Below are 12,675 nucleotides of genomic sequence, written 5' to 3' on the forward strand. Positions count from 1 at the left end.
ATCACTGTTTCTTGCAAGTACCACAAAAATACATTAGTAATGTTTTTGTTTTGTTGTTCTGAAAGCATAATTGATTGTACTAATTTAACACTTTTTAAGGTACCTGACTAGAGATAGTGTTAGATATAGCATACTGGTGTAAAATGGCGGACACTCCTTGCCTAGCTGTGTTTCAACAGAGCCGGAGTGATTTTTTTTTTTTTCCCAGCACAACGCCAGCAATTTTAATCACAGCAATCTAGCTACCCATCACTGACCTGAACTGCACTCCCATCTAAATCCAGTCATAGTTTCTCATGATTGGAACTCGGGGCTTGGCAAGTTTTGCCTGAAACCGCAACACTGATCGACAGTCTGCTGAAAGACAATTTTGAGAAGGAAATAACACCACAGCAGAGTATTCAGATGAACTTTATTTGGGCCTTGGTGGCTCGTCCAATAGTTTTTACTGTGGGATCACGTACAGGGTTTTGGTGCCATAGTAGCCATCTTTAAGGAGATAGAAACACCTTCCTATGATAATGGCTCAGCACGGGGATGGATCATATACAACCACTTTGATGACTCGCACACCATAGCAGCATGCAATGGATCTGAATGTTGCAGTGAGACTTAACTATTTACAACTCGTCCAATCACATGAAATGCTTCTTACATTTCACTGTCAAACCATGTGTAAACATACCTATATCATTTTCTTTTTTCCTTTAAGTATTCAAATGAGTTACTTTAGTAGTAAACCGATGCCCCAGTGGTAGCAAACACTTCGGTTCCCTTACAGAGACAAATACCGTTACTGGAAACAATATAACAAACCATCACAGACATGTACACATAAAACAGAGCATTTTTCATTTGAATGACGAGAAATTGACATGGCCCAGGGGGCACAGAATAAATAGGGCAACAGGTAGCGAGGACGACACAGCCTCGATGAGCACGTCAGTCGAACAGCAGGTCCTCGTCGGCCTCCTCTGTCAGCATGTTGGCGGGTTCGGCGATGGGACCCAGTGCAGCCAAGCGGGCGGCGATCTCAAGCTCAGTCCTCTCTCGAAGCTGCTTCTTCTTCTCTTGGATCTTCTTCAGCCTGCAGGAAGGGAAGCGATGGGGGAGTTTAGATCTGGGGAAGTATTGTTAATGTTGGAAATATTCCCATAGAGATGGGAGGGAGAGGGGGACTGAATGCCCCCTGAAAGCTCCCAGGTTTGAATATAGTTCAATACTGATGACAAGGGCAGTAACAAAAAATAGAACAGGCACGTTCAGCAAAACCTCTGGGTTGAATGAAGGTTATACAATTGAGTTACAGATGAACAAAATCACTTGCTGCATAGTAACAGTTACACCAACGTGATTGTGTGGCAATATATTATGGAAGAGATTACCATGAGGGCTAGAGGATAGGACTGCTGGCATATATAATTTATACAGCAAAAATTGGACTGAAGCGACTATAGCATTATGCAGTCAATAGAAAGATGGCTCGAACTTGAGCCCCATCTGGAAATAGTACGATAAATAGTACGATTCTTCTGACGAGCCACACATGGCAGAAGCATCTTAAACCCTATGAGACCATTTAGCAGGGGGAAAAAATCCCAAAACACAGAAGCAGGAGCTCACCTGTAGAACTCCTCTCGCTCTCTCTCGTCAAGCTCTGTAATTATGTAGGTGAGGGTGCGCTCAATCCGAGGGATGATCACTACGAAGGGAGAAAAAGAGAAGTTCAGCACCAGTGACCCTGTTAGGGCCTGTCCTCTTAATGTCACGAGTGAAAGGCAAAGATCTGACGATGCAGTAACACAGCATGACCTTACCATGCTCAATGGCATTCACACGGCGGTTGGTAATCTTTATAGCTTCATCCAGAGTGACAAAGGATGTCTGCCAAGAAAATTTAAAAAAAAAAATCTTGTGTTATTGCTAATAGTTTTTAATCACAAGTTTATGATTTTTGTCAAGCCTTTTAAAGAGATCTACCAATACACAATGAATAGCCTTAATGGCTGTTGATGGTGACTGGTGTTTATAAAAGGATGATATTTTGTTGTTTGCTTCCTGATGCTGGATTAGATTTGTCTACCTAAAATGGAATTATCAATATTCTGGATAAACCATGTCATTTGCAAGAGCAAAACCCCTACCTGTAAGGAGGCCAACTCCACTAGTAGCTCAACAGCTTTGGCGTAGTTCCTCTTCAACCTGGAAAGCTGCTCACCTCCCCTGGCCAGACCAGTTAACTCATAACCTGACAGGTTAACAAACACAGCAAAGCAGTCAAGGTAGGCATTCACTGCCTTTCATGATTCATTGGTTGCAAAAAAAATATATGTACACTTTTTTATCCATTAATAGTTTGTATTCATTTGAAATGTCCTGAATAAGAAATGACTTACTGTCACCACCCTCTTGGTAGTGTTCAAACACAGGCAGAGTGACACCTAAAAGACAAAATGAGCGGCATATAAGGAATACTTCAAATGCTTAAACAGTTCAATTTCCAAAGCAAGACGAAGACGCCTTCAAAACTAACCTGCCACGTTGTCCTTCTTGGCCCGGACCTTCACCTGGGCTTTGTTCACATTCTGGATTACGGTGGTGCTGAGGAAATATTCACAGGTGTAAATTACAGAAAAATTTATATATTAACCCACATAATAGCTAATGGAATGACTTAGATTATAATACCTGAAGTCCCCAGCAGCAAATTTGGCCTCGGCCAAAGAAAAGGCAGCTTCTCTCATCACCTCTCCCATCAGGGTCTTAGTCTGAGGGACAAACAGAGATTACAAGGCAAAAGTCCACCTTTTGCAACACATCCTAGCCCACGAGAGGAATACAATGTATGGCAAACCAGCCCGATCACCAGTTATTTGCACCTACCTCAATAATTTTGCGTAGGATTTGCCGGAAGCGCATGGAGAGGGCATCGGCCTTCTTCTTGAGGAGGTTACGACCAGTTTGGGCCCCCTTCAGCCGAGCCTTCATGATAGTCTGAGCCCTGAAAAGCAAATCACAAAATACAAGCTTTAAAAAAAAAGTTAACAGGGATTGGATTCATGCAAAATGACTGGAACAACAGACAAACGTTTTTGTCAATCGACGTTTGAAAACCTCCCTCCAAACCCATGAGAAATAACTGAAGTGCATCACATTTTCGACAGCTCACTGACAGAGCATGTTGGAAAACTGTCACATGACACGAGGACTTCTGTTCCTCTTTGTGAAATGCGGGCTGGCAACCTTAAACGTTAAAGCCCACCTATGCAAAATAAAACCGTTTACCTCGTCTACAGCAGTGGTTCTCAACCTTTTTGGGGGTCCTGGACCCCCTGCGTATTTTTGATCTACCCTGAGGACCCCTCCACCTGATCTTGGGGGAGGGGGGTTGCAATTTGATAGAAACAGTAGAAACTGCATTTTAAATTGCATTATAGCATTTATTCACTCTTTGGGGCAAAAATAAGAGCTTTCAGTTGTAACTTAGATATAGTTAACAAAACAGAATTCTTATGCAGTAACTTTCAGATATATGTAACAACAGAATTTTTATGCAGTAACTTTTAACAATGCAAACGGGAGCGAGATCTCTTATTAAAATACAATAAATTACACTTGTGAAACAGATGTAATTAGAGAAAAAAGTCCTGTTACCCTTTATAGTTTAGGTAGATAAAGGTCTCAGTCACATTTGAGTCAAATAATCCTATTTCTATAAACGTCATAGGATCTTTTTTTAAAGATATTTTATTTTCACGGACCCCTTGCAATTACACCACGGACCACTAGGGGTCCGCGGACCCCCGGTTGAGAAACACTGGTCTACAGTGTATGCCGATGTGAGCTAAAATGCAGTATATCTGTTGCCTGCCACAACAGCAAACAAACAAAAACAAACTGCCCACATTTCTCGGCAAACTAAATTATAGGCGAGACAACGAGCTGCTTACATTCTGGAGGGGAATACGTCGATCCTGTCTTTTCCTGACATCTTGTCCTTTGGTCGGAAGCAGCGGTGCCTCTGCGGTTACGTTTCTGTGACTAGGTTGGGAGTCGGTGGACTTATCCGAACTGGAGACGCCGTGCGAACCGAAGCGAGTAGGTTTTATTCTACATGGGCGGTAAGAAACCAATATATCGCGCCTACGCCGTGATCCTGCGCGACTTCGTTCTCGGGAACGGTCAGTTCGGCCGCTGGTCATGTGATCGTCTGTCACACGAGCGCCTTCCGCGCATGCGCTTATCAGCTAGTCACGATCTCTTCCGGGTCGACGAAGTAACCGACTGTTGCGAGCTAGCGGCCTGCATCGCGAAAAAAAACGTCTAAAGACAAAATTAGGAAGCCGAACCCTTCAAAATTACAGGACATTCCGGTTTGTCGTTCTGTGACCACATGACATAGGTAAGGTACTCACGTAAATTTTCAGTGGCACAACGGTCGTTGGTCGGGGAGCGGTCGATTAGGCTAGCAGGGCATGTGCCGCATGTGATTTGCCAGTTAGCGACTGGGTGACTGGCTAGCCAGCTAGCTGCAGCGAAAGTAAGAGTACTTTTGTAATTTTGCTGCTGTGTCATGCAGTGTTGTATGCCACGGATTAAACTAGCTGCTGATATGTTTGGCATCTGTGATGAGGCTTTTCGGCTTCATTGAAGCATGTTCGACTGTGTTCTTGTCAAAAGCTATGTTAGATTGTGATCCAGCTGCATTGCATCATGCTGTTCAATAAGACAAAATTCCCATTCATTCCCTGTGTGTGCACTCTATTAATGGTTCTTTTATCAGGGCGTCGCTCCACTTTTTTTCTTCTTGCTGTCGTTCAGCTACAGATGAGACATTTCATCACCTTTCCAATCTAAACCCATACCTTTCAACCTGGTTAGATCGTAACAAAGTGTTTTGATTCAGTTGTCTGACTGATGCCTCTTTGTCTTCGTTTTCTCTCTCTCTCTTTTATTTTAAAGCGATGCCGAGCCTAAGCTGTCGATTTTATCAGCATCGGTTCCCAGAGGTGGAAGATGTTGTGATGGTGAACGTGAGGTCCATTGCTGAGATGGGTGCATACGTCAGCCTTCTAGAATATAACAACATTGAGGGCATGATCCTCCTGAGTGAGCTGTCACGTCGACGTATCCGCTCCATCAACAAGCTCATCCGCATTGGCCGCAATGAATGTGTGGTGGTCATCCGAGTAGACAAAGAGAAGGGTAAGCTCAGGCACCCATGCACTAAAGAGTTGAGAGTAAAGCTGAAACTTAATGGGCACTCGGGTGCACATATGGTGGCACAAAGGACAGGATGCAAACCACCGTGGTTTGTAAACTCTAAAATTCATCTGCCACTATGGCTTCTTTATAAATCGTCTGGATTTATAGAATAGAACAGGACGACCGACTTAGGGCTTGCTACCTGTGAGAGTGGCAGACAGAGGTGGTAAACTTCTTCTGTACAGTCAAAATTTACCAGCATTTTGTTGGTGTTCATCAGCTAAGTGTGGCTGGTGTTTGTCAGCTAAGCCCTATTTGAATAATTTGATACTAAATTGCCAACATACTCGATCCCAGAGATTATCATCAGCAATCCAATCAGAATCGGAATGAAATCCAAGTTAAAACATGATTCTTGTGATCTTATCATTAATATTTTAAGAAAGCGTCTCTTATTTGTCTGAAGGAGTTGAATCAAGTGCAACTGGACTTGGTATATATCCGTGAAAACGTTTCGCCTCTCATCCAAAAGGCTTCCTCAGTTCGTGCCTTTCTGACTAGACCAAGTCCAGCTGCACTTGATTCAACTCCTTTGGATAACCATGACCTGGATGAATGAGAACATTCACAGACACGTATCTTATTTGGTCCGAACTAAAACGAATAAAATGACAAGACAAGGTTGTGTGGAAGGTGGTTAGCTCATAAGCTTTGAAATGTTGCCATTTTCTGTACTGTGGACGTTTCTGAATTGAATATGAATGAAGAATTAGCTTTTACATTTATACATTTGGCAGACACTTTTATCCTTAACAACTTCCAGGAGAGTCAGCAATTAGCAGATAAATCCGAGTAGTGTCAACTGGCATCACAGGTAGCCACATATCTTTATAACATCGTCATAAAAGCATGAACTGTCAAGTGCAGGTAGAAGGAGGGCACAATGGTAGACACTGATAATAATGGTGGCTACCCTTTTGGAGTGGTGTGTAAAATTCATTAATAACATACTTATTGGCTCTTTAAATGAGGTAGTGTATTTTCATGCACGTCAGTTTGCAGCCAGCTATAAAGGTTGTCAATGGTCCACACTTATATTTTGGTCCCGGGACTGTTGTCTTGCTCAGAAGTGTCCTTAAAATTATACTGCCTTTGTAAATTGTCTTTGAAAAAGGAAAAAAGCTCATTTGTCTTTGCTGTTGTCAACACATTCTCCAGGATACATTGATTTATCAAAAAGAAGAGTTTCACCTGAGGAGGCCATCAAGTGTGAGGATAAATTCACCAAATCTAAAACTGTAAGTCAAATGTTGGCAAAAGGTTTGTGCCTTTTGGAGCCTTGGTTGCTGTTACTTTTGTCATGAAGTTTGAAGTCTACATGATGGGAGTGACAGCCACTTCACTTATTTGTGAATCTATAATTCACTCCTTTAGTCACTCAATGAGATTTTTGTTCTGGGTGTAGAATCTATTATGTTTACCGTATGTTTTTCTTGACTTGATTCCTTTTCTGATTGTACCTTTAGCATTTTTCTCATGCTCTCTGGTTTGCTGCGGCAGTAGCCAGAATCCTGCTTTTCTGTAATGGGTTAATCATACTGTAAGGGGAGGAGGACAACTGCTATGCAATTATTCTATTACCTTAGCTTAGTGAAGCAGATATATGTGTTGCTGAATATAAAAACATTACAGCTACAGTACACGTAAAAGTTTGAACTTCTGTCCATTGTACCCAAGCTGAGTCCATTATTTCTTGCTGGAAGGGTCGCCTATTCTAACAAGTAGTGGGCACCTCAAAGTGATTACACCATCCCTTTAGCTTAAATTTGTTATATAAAATCTACAACTTTGGAGGGGCATCCGGGTAACGTGACAGTCTATTCCGTTGCCTACCAACACGGGGATCGCCGGTTTGAATCCCCGTGTTACCTCCAGCTTGGTCGGGCATCTCTACAGACACAATTGGCCGTGACTGCAGGTGGGAAGCCGGATGTGGGTATGTGTCCTGGTCGCTGCACTAGCACCTCCTCTGGTTTGTCAGGGCTCCTGTTCAGGGAGGAGGGGGAACTGAGGGGAATAGCGTGATCCTCCCACACGCTACATCCCCCTGGTGAAACTCCTCACTGTCAGGTGAAAAGAAGCGGCTGGCGACTCCGCATGTATCGGAGGAGACATGTGCCTCCTCCCCAGATCGGCAGAGGGGGGTGGAGCAGCGGCCGGGATGGCTGGGTGTGGGGTAATTGGCCGGGTACAATTGGGGAAAAAAAGGGGGGGAGGATTTTTAAAAAAGAAAAAAATCTACAACTTTGATCATGGTGCCTTGTATTGCAGCAGGGTTGCACTACTGCTGTGTCCTCGCGGGTTTTTGTTTTTTGTTTTTTTGTTGCTGCTATCACATCCGCCTTCCTTGCTTTCTCTCCAGTTACTCTAAATTTGGCGTAAAAAAAAAAGCAAACAAAAATTCACTACAACAGACTCTTAACCTATATTCTCCTTCTTTTACTTTTGGTGTACCTATTATGGGTTTTTGTAATGCTTTTGGGAGTTTGACCTCTAGCACTAATCCTAAGCGGTTGTGGTTGCAGGTTTACAGCATTCTGCGGCACGTGGCGGAGGTGCTGGAATACACTAAGGATGAACAGCTGGAGAGCCTGTTCCAGCGCACTGCCTGGGTCTTTGATGAGAAGTACAAACGGCCAGGATATGGAGCTTATGATGTCTTCAAACAGGCCGTATCGTAAGTGCTTCAAAACGCTTGGAAAAACAACATGCAAGGATTTCCCTCCAAAACTGTGTGTGTCTATATTGGCATGAAAGGGAAATGTCACAGCTCGTAATGTGCAAGTCCAGGAAGAATTACCTTGGTGACACTGATATTTATAAAGAAAACAGCCTTTTCGGTACAGAGCACCAGTCCAACAGTTACATGTACCAGCAGGCATTGTGCAAGGATGCAACCATACTGACAAGCTGCTAAGCCGTAATGCTCCAGTACGCCCAGACTCTCTCATCTGTAGTCTTCTTTTTTTTTTTTACTTCCCAAGTATGTGACATCATCTGACTCATTATCCTCAGGCAAACAACGCTGCTAACAAAGAATGATTAAGTCTGTGTACATGACGTAAGCAAATCGCCATCTTCTGTGATTGTATGGCGCTCTAGTTCCTGAGCCTTGTGTTTTTGAGTGCGGTCTTCCTTTAAACAATTTCACTTACTCTGTAATTGAAAATTATGCATTATTCCATAATTTGTAAATATATGAGGCAAAGATTTAGAAATGGCTTAAGACATTTTCAGATATGTATGCTGCTTTTTGTATAAGCACCACTTTTAAGAGCACGTTCCGATACTGCCATGGTATTCAGCTCTCTTTTCTGAAACTGCTTTCTTTCTCTACAGAGATCCCTCCATCCTCGATGGATTGGAGCTGACGGAGGAGGAAAGGAATGTGCTTATTGACAACATCAACAGGCGACTCACTCCACAGGCTGTCAAAATCAGAGCAGGCAAGGCACTGCATTAGAAGCACCGTCAAGCTGGGGCGTCCGGGTAGCGTAGCGGGCTATTCGATCTACCAACACGCGGATCGCCAGTTCAAATCCCTGCGTTACCTCCGGCTTGGTCGGGCGTCCCTACAGACACAATTGGCCGTGTCTGCGGGTGGGAAGCCGGATGTGGGTATGTCTCCTGGTCGCTGCACTAGCGCCTCCTCTGATTGGTTGGGGCACCTGTTCAGGGGGGACTCCACATGTATCGGACCAGACATGTGGTAGTCTGCAGCCCTCCCCGGATCGGCAGAGGGGGTGGAGCAGGGACCAGGATGTCTTGGAAGAGTGGGGTAATTGGCCAAGTACAACTGGGGTGAAAATTTTAAAAAAAGAAAATCTACAACTTTGTGATCATGGTGCCTTGAATTGCAGCAGGGTTGCACTACGGCAAAACAAAAAAGCACCACCAAGCTAATATCAGATACCAAATAATAGATCAAAAATGGTGACATTACAGTTTGTAATTCGTTATAATGGTGTGTCAGTCAGACTTTGAATATAAAGAAACATCAGCTCATGGCATACTGTCACAGGCTATATTTACCTTTTTCCTCTCACCTGCAGACATTGAAGTGGCGTGCTACGGGTATGAGGGGATTGATGCGGTGAAGGAAGCTCTGAGGGCTGGGCTGAACTGCTCCACAGAGGCCATGCCTATCAAGGTAAAATCCGCCTGTCAACATAAAGTCGGGGACATGATTTTTAACCCCTTGGGAATAGTGGCATTCCCTTCCCAACCAAGTCAGGAATGCTGTCACTGTTGAGATTCCAACATAATCAGAGTACCTTTCAAATAAAAACTTGCCCCTGTTTCTGCCTGATCCCAGTTTTGGAAAGGACAGAAAAATCTGTTTGCCTTTTTTGACTTTACCGATGTCTGCATGTGAATGTTCTAGGGACTTAATAGTAAGCGTTACATCTATTGTCTTGATGCCGTTTATTTATATAGAAACTTGGGCTTTTGCATTTTTACATTTCTAAATTTAGCGTGAAAAAGTGTGTAAAAAAAAAAAGCAAACAAAAATTCACTACGACAGACTCTTAATCCCATATTCTCCTTCTTTTGCTTTAAGTGCACCTGCAAAAGCCCGGGGGCTGGTTGCACCAATAGGGCTTACGCCTGGTCTTAAGCTAAGTCGGTCGTAACTTGCCATTCTAAGTCTAACCCAGTAGTTAGACTGGTTGCACCATCTAGGCTTAACTGTCCTTCTCGCTAAATCCAGGCATAAATCTTACGCCTGGTCAGGAGCAGGTGTGGTCAACATCTATAGTGACGACTATAAAACAACACAGCTTGTAACACTGGTCAACGTTGTAACCACAATAGCGTGTCTCGTTTATCAGTTTTGCAATAGGTGGGCTCTTAGATGGGAGAGAGTTATTGGGGACAGAAGCAATGCATATACAACATACACTGACGAGGAGCTGACAGAGGTTTGGATTCTGTAGGCGAGACCTATTTGAACTTAGTGGAGAGCTGTCACTGGACTTGCAGTTTGTGTCAGACCACAACGCATCATTGTCACCTGTGTTGCAGCTGCTAATAGCACTTTTTTTGGGGGGAGGGGGGGCATTTTCCCCTTTTTCTCCCTAATTGTATCTGGCCAATTACCCCACTCTTTCGAGCCGTCCCAGTCGCTGCTCCACCCCCTCTGCTGATCTGAGAGGGCTGCAGACTACCACATGCCTCCTCCAATACATGTGGCGTCGCCAGCCGCTTCTTTTCACCTGACAGCGAGGAGTTTCACCAGGGGGACATAGCGCGTGGGAGGATCACGCTATCCCCCCCGAGCAGGTGCCCTGACCAACCAAGGGAGCCGCTAGTGCAGCAACCAGGACACACCCACATTCAGCTTCCCACCTGCAGACACGGCCAATTGTGTCTGTAGGAACGCCCAACCAAGCCAGAGGTAAACGTAGGGATTTGAACCAGCGATCCCCTTGTTGGGAGGCAACGGAATAGACCGTTACGCTACCCAGATGCCCATAGCATTTTCTTTTTATGCAAACGATGCGTTTCAAAACACAGTTGGAGACATGATCCGCATCCACATATCGGGCCATCCGCAGTGTCACTAGCACCAAAATGGTGCCTTGTGTGGAATTATTAGATTGCGCTTATTAAACTAGCAAACTAAATAAACAGTCATTAATGGCCTTCGTTATTTCTCTCCAAGTCGACTGCTTCTTATTTGTTATTACGTTGGACTGCTTGGCAGTCAGCATTTTCTTGTGCTGGCTGTATAGCTCTTAATTTTCTTATATCAATCTCCATGAAATTGACTTTAATGTTGCTGCAAATTATAAATTATTAGTTACAAATTAGCAAGACAGCAGGAGATTATCACCAATGTATCATCGCAAACCACACTGCTAGGTACGAGCCATAGTTGTGTGGGCATTCACATGGGCGCGCATCGCTAAGACCGGGCGTAGTCAAGACTAGGCTTAAGTTTGGTTGGTGTAACCGACGTAAAGTCCATTCAAAAGACTTGTCTTAACTAAGATGGACCTATCAGTTAGGACCCGGCTTAGTAAAGACCAGTTGGTGTAACCCAGCCCTGAAGTGTAAATGTACCAACAGCCAGTTTGTGTACTCCAAATGTCACCACTGTGGCCTTTTGCTTGGCAGATAAATCTGATTGCCCCTCCACGCTATGTGATGACCACGACCACCCTGGAGCGCACAGAGGGCCTGTCCATCCTCAGCCAGGCCATGGCTGCTATCAAGGAGAGGATCGAGGAGAAGAGAGGTGTCTTCAACATCCAGATGGAGGTGAGGTGGTCTTTCAGAAATGGTTATTTGGGGTTAAAGTATACTGAGCAGCCACACCCCTTGGTTTTATCACTGTGAGGCAGATCAGAGTAAAGCAGAGACAAATGGAAGTGGTGGGATTTGATCCTTAGCCAAAAGGTGTACATGTAGGACAAGATATGGGTCATAATAACTGCCACGCTGTCACCGGGACTCGCTTCATCGTTGTAAAGCCACGTTTTCAAACGGCTTGTGGGAATTTTATTTTCTCCTTGTGTTTTTTTTTTTGGCAAATGAATAAACTCCCCATTGTCCCTCAGCCCAAGGTAGTGACAGACACCGATGAGACAGAACTGGCCAGGCAGCTTGAGAGGCTAGAGCGAGAGAACGCTGAGGTGGACGGAGATGATGACGCCGAAGAGATGGAGGCCAAAGCAGAGGACTAGCTTCTCCCAGAGGAAGCTGGTGGGAAGTACACCAGAGAAGAAAAGGTGGACATAACCTGGCCATACTCAAAACAGTCCAGCTGATGTTAACTATCACATTGCAAACATTAACTGAAATACTCATTGGTGAAGGTCCCAATCTGTTAATAACAAGGTTTGTTTCGGAAGATGGTAACGCACAAGGCCATGCTCTTACCCAGACAAGGGACAAAATGAAACTTGATTGCAAATTATGTCAACATCGTTTCTATTTTAAAGTATAGTAATTTGAATAACTGATCCCCTTGATAGATATTGAGCTGTTTACAAGCAGTGGCCTTCACTATCCTCTTGCTAAAGAGTTCAGTGTTTCCAGTATCCATGGCGCTCCAACTCCGGCTGATCACAGGATGTGCTTGGTAAAAGGGGAAAGCTTACGGCTCGTCTTTCTCAACATCAGTCATGGGTTACTTTTTGTGTTGTTCCTCTTCCAGTCAAAGGGATTTCATGGGCAGGACTTTAACCTTGTTTAAGCTCACATGACATCAATAAAGTTCTGGAAGTTTTGATGATCTCACTGTGTCTTTGTCAGTAAGTGTGAGCTTGGGACTCAACATTTCCTTCATGTACCCTTGCCAGCCTCCAGGCAAGTAAGAATGCATAAAAACCCTTTCCAAGAACTCCTCATGGCCTCCATAGGACATTCTGCACAGACATACTTTGTAAAATACTGATTCTAACA

The 12,675-nt window shown here is 44.1% G+C and overlaps 2 protein-coding genes across 2 annotated transcripts; one reads left to right on the forward strand and one right to left on the reverse strand.

Annotated features, from left to right (window-relative positions):
- Positions 1 to 397: 397 nt before the first annotated feature.
- atp6v1d (ATPase H+ transporting V1 subunit D) lies at positions 398 to 4,203 on the reverse strand. The gene is made up of 9 exons (XM_056294036.1): positions 3,951 to 4,203; positions 2,884 to 3,001; positions 2,689 to 2,768; positions 2,534 to 2,601; positions 2,397 to 2,441; positions 2,145 to 2,248; positions 1,818 to 1,884; positions 1,624 to 1,702; positions 398 to 1,087 (listed from the first exon to the last, which is right to left on the reverse strand). Exons 1-9 carry the CDS (start codon positions 3,989 to 3,991, stop codon positions 943 to 945), a joined length of 747 nt encoding a protein of 248 aa, XP_056150011.1. The 5' UTR covers positions 3,992 to 4,203; the 3' UTR covers positions 398 to 942.
- Positions 4,204 to 4,241: 38 nt separating this feature from the next.
- On the forward strand, positions 4,242 to 12,499 carry eif2s1b (eukaryotic translation initiation factor 2, subunit 1 alpha b). Its single transcript, XM_056294035.1, has 8 exons — positions 4,242 to 4,402; positions 4,963 to 5,205; positions 6,424 to 6,503; positions 7,791 to 7,942; positions 8,605 to 8,711; positions 9,318 to 9,415; positions 11,386 to 11,529; positions 11,829 to 12,499. Exons 2-8 carry the CDS (start codon positions 4,965 to 4,967, stop codon positions 11,952 to 11,954), a joined length of 948 nt encoding a protein of 315 aa, XP_056150010.1. The 5' UTR covers positions 4,242 to 4,402; positions 4,963 to 4,964; the 3' UTR covers positions 11,955 to 12,499.
- Positions 12,500 to 12,675: the final 176 nt, after the last annotated feature.

This window comes from Lampris incognitus, chromosome 15, assembly GCF_029633865.1.
Source record: "Lampris incognitus isolate fLamInc1 chromosome 15, fLamInc1.hap2, whole genome shotgun sequence".
Classification (NCBI taxonomy): Eukaryota; Metazoa; Chordata; class Actinopteri; order Lampriformes; family Lampridae; genus Lampris; species Lampris incognitus.

What these genes read in the sequence shown, in the direction of transcription:
- atp6v1d (XM_056294036.1), bottom strand. Translation starts at nt 3,991, where the DNA reads ATGTCAGGAAAAGACAGGATCGACGTATTCCCCTCCAGAAT. An exon ending in TCCTACGCAAAATTATTGAG is followed by an intron (nt 2,769 to 2,883) that starts GTAGGTGCAAAT and finishes TTTGTCCCTCAG; the next exon opens with ACTAAGACCCTGATGGGAGA. An exon ending in TGGAGTTGGCCTCCTTACAG is followed by an intron (nt 1,885 to 2,144) that starts GTAGGGGTTTTG and finishes TTTTCTTGGCAG; the next exon opens with ACATCCTTTGTCACTCTGGA.
- eif2s1b (XM_056294035.1), top strand. Translation starts at nt 4,965, where the DNA reads ATGCCGAGCCTAAGCTGTCGATTTTATCAGCATCGGTTCCCAGAGGTG. An exon ending in GTCTTCAAACAGGCCGTATC is followed by an intron (nt 7,943 to 8,604) that starts GTAAGTGCTTCA and finishes CTTTCTCTACAG; the next exon opens with AGATCCCTCCATCCTCGATG. An exon ending in TCTTCAACATCCAGATGGAG is followed by an intron (nt 11,530 to 11,828) that starts GTGAGGTGGTCT and finishes ATTGTCCCTCAG; the next exon opens with CCCAAGGTAGTGACAGACAC.